Source organism: Daucus carota, chromosome 3 (genome assembly GCF_001625215.2).
Source record: "Daucus carota subsp. sativus chromosome 3, DH1 v3.0, whole genome shotgun sequence".
NCBI classification, from domain to species: Eukaryota; Viridiplantae; Streptophyta; class Magnoliopsida; order Apiales; family Apiaceae; genus Daucus; species Daucus carota.
The window spans coordinates 12,253,885-12,269,960 of record NC_030383.2 but is presented as its reverse complement, the minus strand read 5'-3'; the positions used below and the strand labels follow the sequence as shown (position 1 = coordinate 12,269,960).

The 16,076-nt window shown below is 33.5% G+C and overlaps 2 protein-coding genes across 2 annotated transcripts; one reads left to right on the top strand and one right to left on the bottom strand.

The window, feature by feature from the left end:
- Nucleotides 1–803: 803 nt before the first annotated feature.
- Nucleotides 804–9,703, top strand: LOC108215076 (putative glucose-6-phosphate 1-epimerase). Its single transcript, XM_017387410.2, has 9 exons — nt 804–1,048; nt 4,874–4,948; nt 6,033–6,089; nt 6,170–6,330; nt 6,450–6,590; nt 6,889–6,991; nt 7,093–7,192; nt 8,162–8,405; nt 9,351–9,703. Exons 1-8 carry the CDS (start codon nt 962–964, stop codon nt 8,371–8,373), a joined length of 936 nt encoding a protein of 311 aa, XP_017242899.1. The 5' UTR covers nt 804–961; the 3' UTR covers nt 8,374–8,405; nt 9,351–9,703.
- Nucleotides 9,704–12,667: 2,964 nt separating this feature from the next.
- LOC108213837 (uncharacterized) lies at nt 12,668–15,820 on the bottom strand. The gene is made up of 3 exons (XM_017385624.2): nt 14,948–15,820; nt 14,331–14,552; nt 12,668–13,393 (listed from the first exon to the last, which is right to left on the bottom strand). Exons 2-3 carry the CDS (start codon nt 14,400–14,402, stop codon nt 12,812–12,814), a joined length of 654 nt encoding a protein of 217 aa, XP_017241113.1. The 5' UTR covers nt 14,403–14,552; nt 14,948–15,820; the 3' UTR covers nt 12,668–12,811.
- Nucleotides 15,821–16,076: the final 256 nt, after the last annotated feature.

Sequence of the window (16,076 nt, the reverse complement as noted above, 5' to 3'; positions counted from 1 at the left end):
ATGTATTCTTCTTTCTTTGAAATGTATATTTTTTCCCCAAAAAAAATCCTTATTTTGGGAAAATAAGTGTAACCAAACATGCCATTAGCCGCAAGGTGTGTACAGCAGTGTAAAAGCCGCGGATAGTCTGTGTATTGAGAAATGGAAAGTATCTAAAACTATTTTCATGAATATCTAATTTTTTTTCCTGAAAAGAAATGAGATTGTCTAATTTACAAAATTAGCCATGTGATTGGCTGCAATAAGATCGACCAAATCAAGTGTTTAAAACTTGAAGCAAGCAAGAGCAAAATCAGGAGATAATTCAGGAAATGTAATTAACACTTTAATAACTTGCTCTCAGCGTCTGTTTCAATCACCAGTCAATTCATAAAATTTTGATTTGAATATGGGTTATACCACGTTTTTATAAAATTTTAAACTAAAATATATCCACTTCGAAATATTTAACTTAAAAATACATCAATTTCACATATTAAAAATTACCATTTTGTGCGAATTCATTTTTATAACGACATTTATAGGATAACAATTACCATATCAAACACTATTCAAAATACTTAAATAATATTTAATTTTGTAGCCAGTTATTAATTTTTAATTTTGTAGCTAGTTATTTTTCTTAAATCAAAAGAAAAGGTAGTCAAAACTATAAATAAGACCACAAAGTTATTCAAAACATGATATTTAAACTCTTTTCGAGCCATCACAAGTCTACATCCCAAAATTGAATAGCATTGACAAAAAGATAAATAAAGGGACAAAAGCATAAATTATATAATATTCAACGAATATTAAAAATTAAGCAAATGGTGCTTATAAATAGAGGTAAGAGGAGGTAGTGGTAGCATTAGCATTCAGTTATACACACCTATACATACACCCATTTTGTATCTATATATAATCCTCTAAAATCACTCTCTTCTGAGTTGTAAAAAACAGGTTATGAGAGTAAATTTCAATGGAAAAGGTTCATGTTGAGCACTGTAAAGGCACCAATGGCCTCGATAAAGTCGTCCTCCGTGAAATTCGCGGCAGTTCCGCTGAGGTCATCTTCTATTTCTGTTGTATTGATGTTTGATTTGATTGATTGTGTTTTCGCCTGATTTGATTGTTTTTGTGGTTTGAAATGATGATTGGTAGTTGATCTAGTGAGTGTTGAATGTTTACTGTTTAAATCTGTTGATCGCGGTGATTCGATATTAGGAGATTTGTTGTGGAGATTCGGTTTTAATTTGCGATCTTGTACTAGGGATTTAATTGTCAAGAGGTTTTAAAGAATGTGATTTCAAGTTTGATTTTAACTTTAAAGTAGTTAATTTTATATGTTGTATTTCTGGTATGAACTTTATGTTGTTGATAATCTGCATTATCTGATTCTGTTTATTATTGTTATTGTTATCAATTGCCATTTTTATTTCTTCTCAATTGCATATATAGTAGTAGTATGAGAATGTGATTATGAAAATGAATAGAATCGACTTCTTACTATATAGTAGAAGTATGAGAATGTTATAATGAAAATAAATAGAATCGGGCGAAACTTGATGCTTAAACTCCTGACGGAACTTTGTGCCTAATCTCATTGGCAACCATTATTTGGTAAAACATAGCTTAGCTTATGTTGTTGTCATAGCCTGTCTGCTCTAAAGTGTTGTGTGACGTGTTTGCATACACTTCATTTTTTGGATCCTATAGTTATTTTTTAGTTCATACAATCTCAGTAACTTCGTTTGAGGTACTTATTTTCTGCTTATTTTTTTTTCACAATAAACTTTAATATAAATAGAAACACACATCTGAGTCATACTTTAATTTGTTGTATGTATTTGTACTTACCTTTATTCTAAGTTTAAATAATATAAACTATATTTTTTAGTCAAAATTAATTTACTTAAAGTAAATTAGCTAAAAGGATACATACATTTTAAAGTAAAAATATCACTTTTAACTTGAAGCAAACAAGTGATACTTTAAAATTGTGTGTTCCAGAGTTTTTCATACGATAGAAAAGAAAATGTATTTAACTTCTGTAATTTGTTCATGAGTGTTACTTTAAGAAGAAAAGATTTGGAAAGAAGATCGTTGCATATTTGTCCAATATAATAACATTGTGCTCCCAAGTTTTTAAATGGAAAGAAGGGAAAGGAAACTTTCAAAATTTTCTTTTGTAGTCGTATTCTTGAGTAAGCAGAGAGAAAATTTTCAAAAATTGATTGTAAAGGATCCTATCAGATATCATTTTCAATATTTACATAAATATTACTTTTTTCAAAATTTTCTCTCCTTCCAAACTAAAAACTCGGGAGCACTTGAAAGATCCTGATTAAATTTTATATCACTTCTCTCTTTCACTTTCTTTTCTCTTGTTAAAAACCTGGGAGCACAGCGTAAATTCCCACTTCTTGAAAGATTTGGAGAGAAAATTAAATAACCGATATTCCATTCTATTCTTTTCTTTCCTGAACTCAGGAACACACTGCCAGTATAACTAAACTTTTTTAACTTACCCAAAACAGGCTCTCAATCTCTGCTTTTATGATTTGGTTAGTCAGCCAGTCAATTTCACATCAAAATTTTCCTTACCTTGGACCTGTGTTCTAGAGTAAGCTTGCAATCCTATTTGTTTTGTTCATCATAATGAATATTAAAACAATGACAGTTGAGCTATAACGTGATGTCTATTTCCTAATTTTTATCATAATGGATACATTCTGCTTATGAATTGAATACATCTTGCGAACTTTTTCGGGAAAAAATTATAGCAAATGGAGCTAGACTTGGAAGGCTGCGTTGTTGCCTTAATGCTTTATATATGTCAGTAGTGAAAGTTGTAAGGCTGTGGTACCTTTAGGTCCATGTTTCAAATGCATTAAAGACTCAAGTACCATGTCTAACATTTTTAGTAAGACCTGATTTTAGTTGTTTTAGTAAATTGCAAAATATGTATCAGTAAAAGTCAAGGTTTTACAAATGAGAGTCGTTGAATGTGTTTTCTGTATTAGTGGGCCACGTGTTTGGGCGTTCCTGTTTTAAGGTACATGTTTAAGTACAATTCTTTTTATATAATTGAAACAAAGGTTGTATAGATTATCAATTTTTTAATTTTACTTTTGTTAATCCTAAAATCTGGTAGAAATATATGTAATTTAAATTAGTTAGTCCTAATAAATAGTTTGTTTTTATTAGGTGTTGAAATTGTTTCCTGATTGCCAAATTTTCCAAATTATATTTTCGAAATTAAGATTCAAAAAATTTATAAAAGAAATGTTTGAAATTTGGTTCTGATACACAATACATGTTTTTTAGATTATCACGCTAATTTTAAAGTTATCCAAAATGAACACTAGGATATGATAAAATGGGGCTGTTTACGGTTGTTTAACCTGACCTAAGCATGTGGCTTAGCCGCTTAGGGAAGCTTAATCTAATTCTTGAAAGCCATTATAGTTTGATAGTATGTTCATCTTTATGATACTAAATGTTGAAATATGAACTGGCTTATTTATGACCATGTTTATATATGTGATTTAGAAGTCACAACTTGTTAACAGAGAATAGACAGATGATAAGGGTTGATTCATTATGAAACTGACTTAGAACTCCTATGTACATAATATACTATAAATAACATTATAAGTTAGTTGTAACCTTAAACCGAGCTCCTTAGTGGAACAAGCAATTTAAATGTGTTTTTATGCAAATTTACTTATGATACTTGTTAATTATATCAATGCTGACAAGTGGGGTTTGACAGTCTAAGATGATCCAATTGATTGCTTTTGTGGTAGTGATATTAACATTTTATTGAATTGGTAATTGAAAAAAATATTGATGGCAAGTTTCAGAGAGATTATTTTGACTAGGTTGCTAGTGGTGTTGGTGGTATGAAGGCTGTGTAATTATTTCACGATGACTACACGGTCAAATTTGGAACCTGTCGGTAGTCTACTGTATTTCATCGTAGACAAAATGTTCGGGAAATATGAGTGCTTCAGTTGGGCATAAGAAATTATGTCAGAAATTATAGGAAATATCTTTTGGATATATCACACTAGCATCATAAGGCAAAAAGCTTCTAAACAATATGCTAATACAAAGATGGACTTGCCTATAAAGCTGGGTTAGAGAGTAGTTTTGTGAGTTAGAACTCGGGAATTAGAGGAAAATAGGAAAAAAAAATGAAAGAATCAGATATAGAGAGGTCCGGGCAGATTCCGAATGAAACTAAAGAGTGAAACAGTTAGAGAGAAAGAAGGAACTTTGATGGTCATTCTCAACTATTGAATTGAGTATACCTGTTTAAAAGTCATTTTACATTCATCATAATGACATTTAGATTCCCGTCATTGATAGAGCTCATGTTTGGTGAATTTTCTTTGATCAGTTAGCTGATGTTTATGCTTACTTACAATTGCCTAATTGAATTCGTATTATGTTATTCTTATTATGTTACACCATTTTAGCAGATCCTGACAAACTACGACATAGCATCTTTAGTTGATTTCAATAATTACAACATCCTTTTTCAACATGTACTTAGACCTGTAGATTTATATATTACATTAATATTTATAATGCCAAGAATCATACTTTTTGGTTTTTTTGTTTAGTGTTTCTTTGTTGCCTCCACATGTTTGACTTTTGAGTTCCGGCCAAGAATTATTGTAAATTTTATGTAAAGTCAGCTTCAAGTTTATAGATATGGGCAATTGATTATTAGAAGCTTCTCGACCAAAGAGATCTTCACCAATCTATAGCATCAGAGTCGATACTTTCAGTGCATTTACAGTGGTTGATTTTTTATTGATAATTGCATGATATTTTTTTTATTTGTTTATTATTGAATGTTATATCATGTTGTTGTGTACAGGTATATCTGTATGGGGCCCATGTGACTTCTTGGAAAAATGATTATGGCGAGGAGTTGCTTTTTGTCAGTAATAAGGTATCTTGCTTTTTTTTTTTTTTAATTGAGATTTTGTTTTGTCTTACTTCCAGAACTCCCTTGCATATAGAAAAGCATACTTAACTTTTCCGTTTTCTGATCCAAGTCCTTCTGTTTCTAACGGTGTTAACTAGGGTTCTTGAGTTTCATACAAATCAAAGCAATTTTGAAGGTGTTAGTGATATCCAAACTGAAAGTTCAAGTAGTCAAATTGAAGCTTAGTCGCTAGTGAGACTCACATGACATCAATTTTCACAAACTAGGTCCAATTCAAAAATTTGTAGAATTAGGTCCCTAACTTTGATAAAAAAAACCCTAAATTTATGGTCCAATTTAGGGGTTTTTTAAATTAAATCTAATTTGTGAAAATTGGTGTCATATGAGTGTCTCCAGTGATTCAAGTTTCAATTTGACTACTTGAACTTTAAGTTTGGATATCACTAATACCTTCAAAATTGCTTTGAGCCATATTAACATCAAAAACCATAGTTAACACCGTTAGAATCTTTTTGACGGAAGGACTTAGATTAAAAAACGGAAAAGTTAAGTGATCTAAATTACGGAATCTTTAATTTAGGGACCTAGACAATAAAAAGTCTATAGTTCAAGGACCAATAATTTAATTTTCCCTTAAATAAACTACTCCCTCCGTCCCAACCATTTCTTTACTCTTTCCTTTTTGGGATGTCCCTTCCATTTCTTTAATTTCAAAACTTACCAAAAGTAGTATAGTTTTATAATATAAAATCAACTGCATCCACTGCTTTCCTTTACTATACTGACTTTATACGTTAAATATCAATCGGTCCCCCAGTTTATACGTTAAATATCACTGTATACGCAGGGGGAGCGGCACGCACTTTAATGCTTCTCTAAAATATAGTCCTATAATTTATTTTTAAGATATTCTTTTTCTGAAATTAAATTTAACTATTAACTTTTTATTCAAAAAATAAAATCTTAAAAATAAGTTATGGAACCATATTTTATAGAAGCATTAAAGTGCGTGCCAAATAGTGAACGTATAGAATTAAATGGGACGGAGGGAGTATATCTTATACTTAAGCTATCTGCACTTGTGCAGGCGATTTTCAAGCCTCCAAAGGCAATACGGGGAGGTATTCCTATTTGCTTCCCTCAGGTATGTGCCTCTCAATTGAACTTGTTTAATTTGCATTAATTGTGTTTTTCCCGAGTAAATTTGGTCCTTCCCGTTTGCAGTTCTCGAGCCACGGTTCTCTTGACCAGCATGGTTTTGCTAGAAACAGGGTTTGGAGCATTGATTCTGACCCCCCTCCTTTTCCAACAAGCTCCTCAAGTAAAGCTTTTGTTGACCTGATCCTTAAGCCGTCTGACGATGATCTAAAAATCTGGCCTCATAGGTAAACTATAAAATAAACTATTAACATGACATATGAACAATCCATTAATTGAATTTCTGTAATAAAATCAATAAAGAATTATTTAGGAGTTTGTTTATACTTTCTCTTTTTTCCTGTAGTTTTGAATTTCGCCTGAGAATTACCCTTGGACCCGGAGGAGATCTGATGTTGACATCTCGTATCAGAAATACGAACACTGATGGAAAGCCATTTACATTTACATTTGCGTATCATACCTATTTCTCTGTATCAGATATCAGGTATATAAAGAATTATTCACTTTTTTGTGCCTTGAAATTTATCAAATTTTTTTAAAACTTCTTTTGCTCATTAATACTTCACTAAAGTCTCCTTTCAAAGACACCTGTTTATATGTGTGCTTATTAATTTCTATGGCCGTGCATGTCCTGAAACACAGTAAATCTTGTTTCCAAACTTGGTAATTGGTCAGAATTGATATTCTTTTCTTGGTGAGATGTAATATGGCCATCTTCGTTTTTTGGGTAGAGGTTATTGCCTGCAGCATATCATATTACCTAGTTATCTGCTTGTATTCAGTGAAGTTCGAGTTGAAGGACTAGAGACTCTGGACTATCTTGACAATCTGCAGAATAAAGAGAGATTTACAGAACAAGGGGATGCGTTAACATTTGAATCAGAAGTAGGATTTTATTTTATTCCTATTTTACTTAATGACTTCTTCCCCTCTTCTGTGATATTTATTTGCACATATACATACTACTAACATGAATACTATATTAGGTGGACAAAATATATCTCAGCACGCCAACAAAGATAGCAATTTTGGATCATGAAAAGAAACGGACATTTGTGATTCGCAAAGACGGACTTCCAGATGCTGGTGAGAGCCATATCCCTCTGTTTTCTAATGCTTACTTATCTAATTTGTAACTAAATGCAGGGTAGTGGAGCTACTACGTCTTCTGTTTCTGTATGTACAATTTTATTCTTTTACTTGTGACAGACAGGGTATGACCTAAAAGACCAACAAAACTGAGAACTTTAAATCTTCTTTATCAGCTCCTAATTTGTGAAGTTACTAATTTTTTTGGTAAGAAACTAATTTTGTGAACTCCAATACATATATTACTGAGACCCCGCAAATTTGTACACGTCACAAAAGTTTAAAGTCCGTGTTTACATTTCAGTAACAGAAAAGAAAGTACACGGTCATATTTAAGGTCGTGTTTGGGTTTACAGTTTACACTACAAGAAGTTATAAGACATAATTAAATTAAAAATAATTTATAATATTTATATATTTATGCATTAATTTTATAACACAAATATATACACAATTTAATATAAATAGTAGAGTTTTATGAATAAAATAACAAGATATCAGTTAACATATGTTAATTAATTATTAATTTCTGTAATATTTCTGTAAATATGTTATTTTTTTTCTTTTGGGTACTCTAGTTTCGTGTACACTAAAAGCACCTTTGTGTCGTGTACACAAAAAGTTTGTGTACTTTTGCGTTGTTTCGTGTTTGGAATTCAGGTTAGCAAACTCATTTTGTGTTGTGTACAGGTTTAACTATACAAAGTACATACAAAAGTGAACAAAAATGACTAGGTCTATTATTATTGTATCTGATATGTTGCAGTTGTCAAAAAAGAATTATATAACAGTGAGTGTGGATTCTAATTTATTTTGGATGTCTTACAAATTACAATGCATCTCCTAACTTGATTCTGAATCTAACTTATTGAACATATAAGTTACTAAAATTTCAATAGTATATAGTAGTGCATCTTCACTTCAAATACGCTTAGTTTTTACAATCTTTTCTCTCCTACATCTCAGTTGTGTGGAATCCTTGGGACAAGAGGGCAAAGGCTATTGTTGATCTTGGAGATGAAGAATATAAGCACATGCTTTGTGTTGAGGCTGCTGCTGTAGAAAAACCCATCACACTGAAGCCTGGTGAGGAGTGGAGAGGAAGGCAGGAACTCTCTGCTGTTCCTTCAAGTTACTGCAGTGGGCAGCTTGATCCCCGGAGAGTCCTGGGCAGCTAAAAATCCATCATTCTGCTCCATCTCATGTACAGGTACACCTTTTCATAACTAATCCTTGTATTAAACTATTGCAGGCTTCGATTAATTATCAAGTCAATAAAAGTTTTGACGAGAATCTTAAAATTAATGAATATGTGGTGTATTTAAAGATAGATTTTGCCCTGTTTTTTTTCTTTTTCATCTCGGTGTATCCTTTTGCCACTGCCACACCATCCTTTGTTGTGCTTCAGTTTTAAGGTTTACATTTTTAAATGTAGCTTTTCTCGCTGAATAATGTATTAGCAAATCCAGTTTTATTAGTATATATATTTGCAGGTTATCACTTGCACCGTGTGTACCTGATCTTAATGTTTTCTTGCACACATGCATGCTGCTACTACAGTTTTCATGGCTTATTAACTGTACTAACAATTTTTTTTTCTCCTTTTTTATAAACACATATACTTATAGATTCCCTCATAAAGATAAAAGATTAAAACTGAGACAAAATTGTTTCAAGGAGAAATGTTTTGATGGCTATTACTTTTTGGCGTCCTAATTATAGTTATTTTTATTTGTTTATGAATATACATTAATCTTTTATATTTTGATTTTATTAATTATTAGTTTTTCAAGATAAAAATTTACTTGATCCACGTGACTGACCACGTCATACCTTACAATGCCACATTAACTCTCTTACTCTAATTAAATAAGGATATAATTAATTGGTAGACTTTTGGTATATATTCTAAAAAGCATTTTCACTTCACATAATTGGACAAGTGGAGAGTCATAAAGAATAATCTTTTTTTACCTTAGCTACATTATAAACGTCATTTCTGCACCAGGTTTGTAGATTATGGGCTCGTTTTATCTTCTCTTCTGTTTTTTTTATTATTTTTAATCAATCTCGCAGACTTAGCTGCAATACTTCAGTATCTGTGTTTAAGTTGTTTCATTCTCTAAAATGTTGCGGGTGGCCTCTTCTTGCGCAGGTCTCCTGTTGCAACGTGGTTAGAACCTGACATCAGCCTCTGGCAAGGACTTCTTATATTACTTTATTTCTTTGGTGGTGCTGTTTTCTTGTTGAAGCTCCATAAGCTTGGGGTAGAAGGTGAACTTTTTTGGGTATAAATTTGTCGAACAATGTTTCTTTTTTTAACATCTGTTTGTGGCATAAATCATACCTGAGAAAAAGATAGATGGTTCAACTAGTAGAAATGATATGTTCTGGTTGGCAATTGTGATTTTAAAGCCAAGTCTGTATGGAACACCCTTGTTCATCTCTGTGTTTGATGATTAAAACAGTAGAAAAGATAATAAGATGGGACAGCTTAACTTCCTGTGATGTAATTTTGTTTTTACTCCTTTACAATGGTGCTATTTTCTGGTTGAAGACTTGAAGCTGTATCTTTATGGGGTCCTGTCCTGGTCCTTAGCAATTGATTGTTGGGACGTCTTAGGTGGCCTACTATTTTTGGGCTTTTTGGGCAGTTGGAGTAGAATTTTTTTATTTTTTTTAACACGTTTAGTGCTCCGACAGTTAAAATGCGCTGAACGTGTTAAAAAAATGTTATAATCCTGACAGTTGGAATTGTCTAAAAATAGTAGGCCAGTTAAAAGGTGTTCGGCAATCAATTTCTGGGGACGAGGACCCATCTTTATGCATAAATAATTGCTGGGACCATAGATACGCGGAACGTGACCACGATCGGCGACCCAGTTCATTCGTCCCCGAATCCGGAACAAACGCGACCGGAAACGCCAGAAGTCGCGACCGAAAACGCTGGTAGTGACGTACCCATATGAACACGCATGATTCTTGATGAGAAAGAGTTGATTGTGTCTGTGATCGTACTGTGCCAGTTCGTTCGTCCCCGAATCCGGAACAAACGCGACCGGAAACGCCAGAAGTCGCGACCGGAAACGCTGGTAGTGACGTACCCATATGAACACGCATGATTCTTGATGAGAAAGAGTTGATTGTGTCTGTGATCGTACTGTGTGTCTTTGTCAGTGGTGATGTTTACAGAAGAATGAGAAACGAAGAAGAAGAAGAAAGCCGGTGGTAACTGTGTGTATATGTTCTGTGTATCTACATATGTAAAGAACTGCGGCATTTGATCAAACGGTAGGGTTAAAGAGTATTTTAATATTTGGGTCAGGCCCATTAACAATATATTCAAGCTAACTCATCTTTAATGTTTAAAGGACTTAAATCACCAGCCTAATGAACTCCCAGACTCTTATTATTGTTTTATAAATAAATAATTTTTTTAAAGTATAAACAAAATAATATAGATAAATTTATAATAATTTAAAATTATAACCTTATATATAAATAAATTTAAAAAAAAAAATCCATCGTACCCATACGTTCCGCCGTACCCGTACGTTCCGTCGTACCGGGTTCACTAAAAATGAAGTTTCGCGTATCCGTTTCCGTACCCCGTTTCGTATCGAACCCCGTTTTATGTAACACTGGCTGGGACCAGGACCCATTTTTATGCATGAATTTTTAAAAAATAAATATATAAACAATAATCTTATTTTGAAAAATCAATATTACTCTACCACTATTTTTTTTTCTTTAGAAATGGTTAATAACGGTGAATCGGCTGAGGACAAACTTCAAATTGAAGCAATAAATTCTAAAATCAATATTACTTTACTATTTTTTTCTTTTCTTTTTAATTCTTATTGACAAAGTCTTTGCGAGTCGGAAGACTTATTTATTCTGAATCATTCCTTGAATTCTTCAGTTTTTTCGGAAAAAACACACGTGTTGTAAACATCATCATAAACAGAAAGTTTTGGCGTCAAAGATAAATTTTTGTCTACCCATTCATTTATTCTAAGAGTGTGAGGGGTGTATTGGATTGGGATTTTGAAGCATTTTTTTTCATTTATGAAATCCGAGGGTATTCGATTGGGATTGTTTGAAATCCATTAAAATCTCGAGGTATTCGATTGGGATTTCAAATTATGCTACAAAATCTGGTGGTATTCAATTGGGATTTTAAATAATGCTTTAAAATCTGATGGTAATCAATTGGGATTGTTTAAAATCCATTAAAATCTGATGGTATTCAAATGCTGATGGATTTTTTTGGATTTCATAAAATGATGGATTTTATGGCATTCTTCAGTGTATTTTAAGTTTTTTGAAATCCCACCAAATTTCATGGGATTTTGAAGCATTGTGCTTAAATCCTATCAACTCTACTAGGGCTGTTTAACGAACCGAGCTGTTCGCGAACAAGCTCGAGCTCGGCTCATTAAGAGCTCGTTCGGCTCGGCTCGTTAAGTTAACGAGCTCGAGCTCGAACACAAAAAATTGTTCGTTAAGTAAACGAGCTCGAGCCGAGCTTTTAGTATGTTCGGCTCGAGCTCGTCTCGAGCTCGACTCGAGCTCGCTCGGCTCGAGCTCGGCTCGTTAAAACTCGAAAAAATGTAATATTTTTGGGGTTTTTTTTATAATTTATATATGTTATTGAACTCAGAATTCAACATATAATATATATATATATATATATATATATATATATATATATATATATTTTAGTGATGTAACCAAAATTTCGGAAAATAATAATTTTATATGGTTTGCTATTTTAACAGTCAAGTAGAAGGTTAACTAGTACCGCTAACTAGTGTTTAATCCTAAATTAGTGTTTCAATTTTTAAAAAAATATTTCTTACTGATCCAACCGTATGGATGTTAACATATATACATTTTAGTGATATAAACAAAGTTTCAAAAAAATTAAAATTATTTGGTTAGCTATTTTAAGAGTCAACTAGCGGTTTGTCTTTATTTTTTTTCTGGCTCGGCTCGGCTCGGCTCGGCTCGGCTTGTATTTGTTCGCGAACAAGCTCGTGTTCGGCTCGTTAGTTAACGAGCCGAGCTTGAACACAATTTTTGTTCGATAAAAAAGCTCGGCTCGGCTCGACTCGTCAGAAAAAAAATTAAAGCTCGGCTCGGTTCGGTCAAAACTCGGCTCGGCTCGGTTCGTGAACAGCCCTAAACTCTACGACATTTTATCAAGAATCCGCACAAAATCAAAATCACATACAATCCATTAAAATCCATACACTAAAAACAATACATTAAAATCCCAATCGAATACACCCCTCTAAATCATTCTTTTGGATTCTTCGATATTTTCGGAAAAACATAAAAATCCTCCTAAACAAAAAATTTTGGCGTCAAGATAAGTGTATTAGTGTTTATCATTAGAAGAAATGAAGGTACGATTACATGTCTATCGGACGCTCCCTACTCTTGTGCCCGTTTTAATTGAAAATGATCTAGAATAAATAACGTTGAGTATGATTGATATGGTTTAAAATTTACACACACATTGTGATGAAGTAGCGGAATTAATAAACACTATCAATGTACATATGTAAGAAGATATGTGGAATGATGCAGACATGCAACATGTAAAAATGACTATGTTCTGCTCAGGCTCAAATCTTGAAAAAACCAGGGAATCTGCTTGCCTTTTTCATTGTTTTTGCTGGAACTAGACCTGGGAGTATTGCTCGAGTCACTCAACTCCTCTCCTTTAATAATAGAAGAGGATTGGACTTCCCTTGGCTTATCTAATTTCAGGCTCTTGTGGCTTTCTAATCTTTTTCTGCCAATGCTACCTCCAATGCTGAGGGTCAGCTCTATGTCCCTAAACTTTGCATCAACTTCGTCGCCTCCAGACTTCCAGGGTGCGTCAGTACTAGGTTTCTTCCGTACCTCGTCAGTGGCGCTAACTCCAGTTGACATTTCATCTTCCTGCTCAGCTCTCCTTTGTAGATCAAATCCCTTTGGCATTTTTAGGATCTCGGTAGAGCAGCTTGCACTGTGTTCTCCTAAGCTTTGGTCTATTTCTCTGGCACTTTCTGCTAGTGAATATAAAGATTCTGGATCTTTAATGTGGATGCCTGCTCTTGATCCCCCCAAAGAAATTTGCTTGATTTCAGTTTTCAGCTCCTTTATCAGCCTTTTCTCAACACTATACAATCTATGAAGTTCTCTCACCTGCAATACAAGTTTTTTTTTGTTATATATAAGCGCAAGTTCACAGGACACTTTCTAGCTGAAAAGAATGCTCTTTACAATGAAGCATGCGATAATTTCAATTCTCACAATTGATAGACACAGAGGAATATATTGAATCTTCATGATGATCATAATGGGTCAGATAATGACTCCCAATGAAGTCTTTAAAATGGTTTTTTTGTACCCATGGTACTGCACAATTTAGATTGAACTATTGATGTTGATTGGCTCAGTGGTTTGACTTGGCGATTCATCAACTAGTGTAGTAGGGAGAAGCTAGTGGTGTTCTTCCACAAGACCACAACGGCTCCTCACAGATTTAACAGTCTGACTCTCAGAGTTCCTCATAGCATAGAAGGGATAAGCTAGTGGAGCTCTCCGGCCATCAAAGAATATGATTCACATAAACCTATAGAATATCTTGAAGTTTTGGAAGAGTTGATAATTTTTGCATGGTAAACTTCAGAGCAGGCAATCTCAAATTGCGTCATATAACTAAATTCTAATCCCTTGAGATTTTAGGAGAGTTGGAATCCAACACCCATCATGGCTCCTCAGGAATTGAGCTCTGGAGATTGTAAGATTCTGTGGTTCTGAGCCTTCTGTTTTGCTAATAAGCTTACTTTATAATATGATCCTGGTAAGTCATCTGCCTAACACCTTGAGATTTTAGAAGAAATGGTCACTTAACATGATATAATGATCCTAGTAAGCCCTAATTCTAACACCTTGATGTTTTACGAGAAATGGTCACTCAATTAAGTGGTAACAGAGTTTATTCATTAAGGGGAGAATTGTCACTGTATTAAGTAGTAGTTGAGTTATTCTGCCAGTAAGGGTTAATTATATGGTTTCCTAGACTACTTGATACAAAATAAGAGCAAAAACTTAGAGGACGATAAGAGATTGCACATACCTGGTGCTGAAATATATTTTCTTGATCTACCATTGTTTTCTTAATGAACTCTGTCTGGACTTTTTCAAGCATTCTACCGAACCCTAAGATCTGCGCCTGTAAAGTTTCTCTATCACTAGATATTATTTAAAGACTCCCAATTATCCAACTGAAGAACAGAAACACTTGTATTAGGAAAGGTAGCTAACAGATCACGCGCAAATTGGAGCTTTGTTCCCATTCCTGAAATGTTTGAAGTTTACTTGATTAGTTATTCAGTCATAGATACTTCAGATATTACAGCATAAGTACAAATGCAGCTTGTAACAGTGCTTAAGTGGCAGATTCAGATTTCTGCCATGCAATTTATACAAGAAAAAAAAAATCTAGTTTAGTTGTGCACAGCTCAGAGAATTGGGCACAGTTCTCATACTCTTTGGATCATACCCAACCGCATAACAACTGAATTCTACTAAATTCAGAAATCCGCTGCTTATATAAATCTCGGCTACTTAACTTTACTAAGACTAAAAGCATGCCACTCAGGCATCAAAAAGACATTGTCAGGAAATGTGTGTGTGCGCGCACATTATATCATGTGAGACGAACAAAATCAGAGGTTCATGAAATCACTGTACCTGGAATGCAGAGTTGGCTGACAAGAATAATCTGCAGCGGTGTTCATTGAAAACCTTTAGCTTCATGCAACTGCTAATTATATTCTTATAACAACTCGAAGGAACAGGAGCTGAATCTAGATTTTAAGTACAGCGAACGATAGATCTCTCTAAAAATTGTCCTTGCTAAGTACAATTAGGAGATCTTCAGAGCAGCATTAATCTTTAAGCTAACCAGCCTATTACAGGCATCAGCTAGCTAATAAATAATAATAATTCTCTTCTATCCCCTGCTTCCTACTTTTCTTGCATAAACAGCAAACTCCTCAACTTAATGTTTTCTTTAATCTGTATTAACATTAAACAATTCATGATTGACAGGCTGTGAAGGATAACATATACTACTTGGGTTGCAGAATTCGTAGATTAGTGTTTGTGTGTGTGTGTGTGAGGTGAGGAGCTGTTGCAACATTGTGTCTAGTATAATACACATACAACCAAATGTGTTATATTTTTTAGAAGCATAATAACACGTTCGCGGATTCAATAATTTAGGATTAGGCCATAGAACGGCTGCTTAGCGGTTGAACAAATTATAATTAATAGGTTCGGTGATTATGTTAGAGATTTAAGATTCTTAGCATCTGTTAAGGATAGTACCATGTCTATGTTTGTCTCATAGACTAAACAATCTGTGTATTATATGAGAGCAGAAGACTTGATGAAGATGTCGATCTGTGCATGATCTGATGATGAAAGATTCTTGGTATAGCTGATGATTCACATATGTTTCTTATTAGATTAGATGCTTCATGCTCCTTTCTTAAATGCTGACCTGAAATAGTTACAGGATCGGTGCACGACTGTTGCAACATACTTGTCGCACTTAGAGCAAGTCCAACATTGTCCTAATTCAAACCCTAAATATAATATAAAAAATACCTCTCAGTGATTTAGGACATATTTAACTAATTTCAACTTCAATAATTTGATACTGCAGATGATAATAAGTGCGATAAGTATGTGATCCGGATAAATGATAAAGTTACTGCGGATAATAAGTGCGATAAGTAAAGAGAGGATAATTTTGTATGTAGAAATGTACATTGTCCCATTCAAAGTTGTACACATGTGGGATTTCACATGCATT

Coding starts and splice junctions, on each gene's coding strand:
- LOC108215076 (XM_017387410.2), top strand. CDS start 962: ATGGAAAAGGTTCATGTTGAGCACTGTAAAGGCACCAATGGCCTCGAT. Junction 4,949..6,032: donor TGCTTTTTGTCAGTAATAAG/GTATCTTGCTTT, acceptor GCACTTGTGCAG/GCGATTTTCAAGCCTCCAAA. Junction 6,331..6,449: donor CTAAAAATCTGGCCTCATAG/GTAAACTATAAA, acceptor TTTTTCCTGTAG/TTTTGAATTTCGCCTGAGAA.
- LOC108213837 (XM_017385624.2), bottom strand. CDS start 14,402: ATGCTTGAAAAAGTCCAGACAGAGTTCATTAAGAAAACAATGGTAGAT. Junction 13,394..14,330: donor AAAATATATTTCAGCACCAG/GTATGTGCAATC, acceptor CTTGTATTGCAG/GTGAGAGAACTTCATAGATT.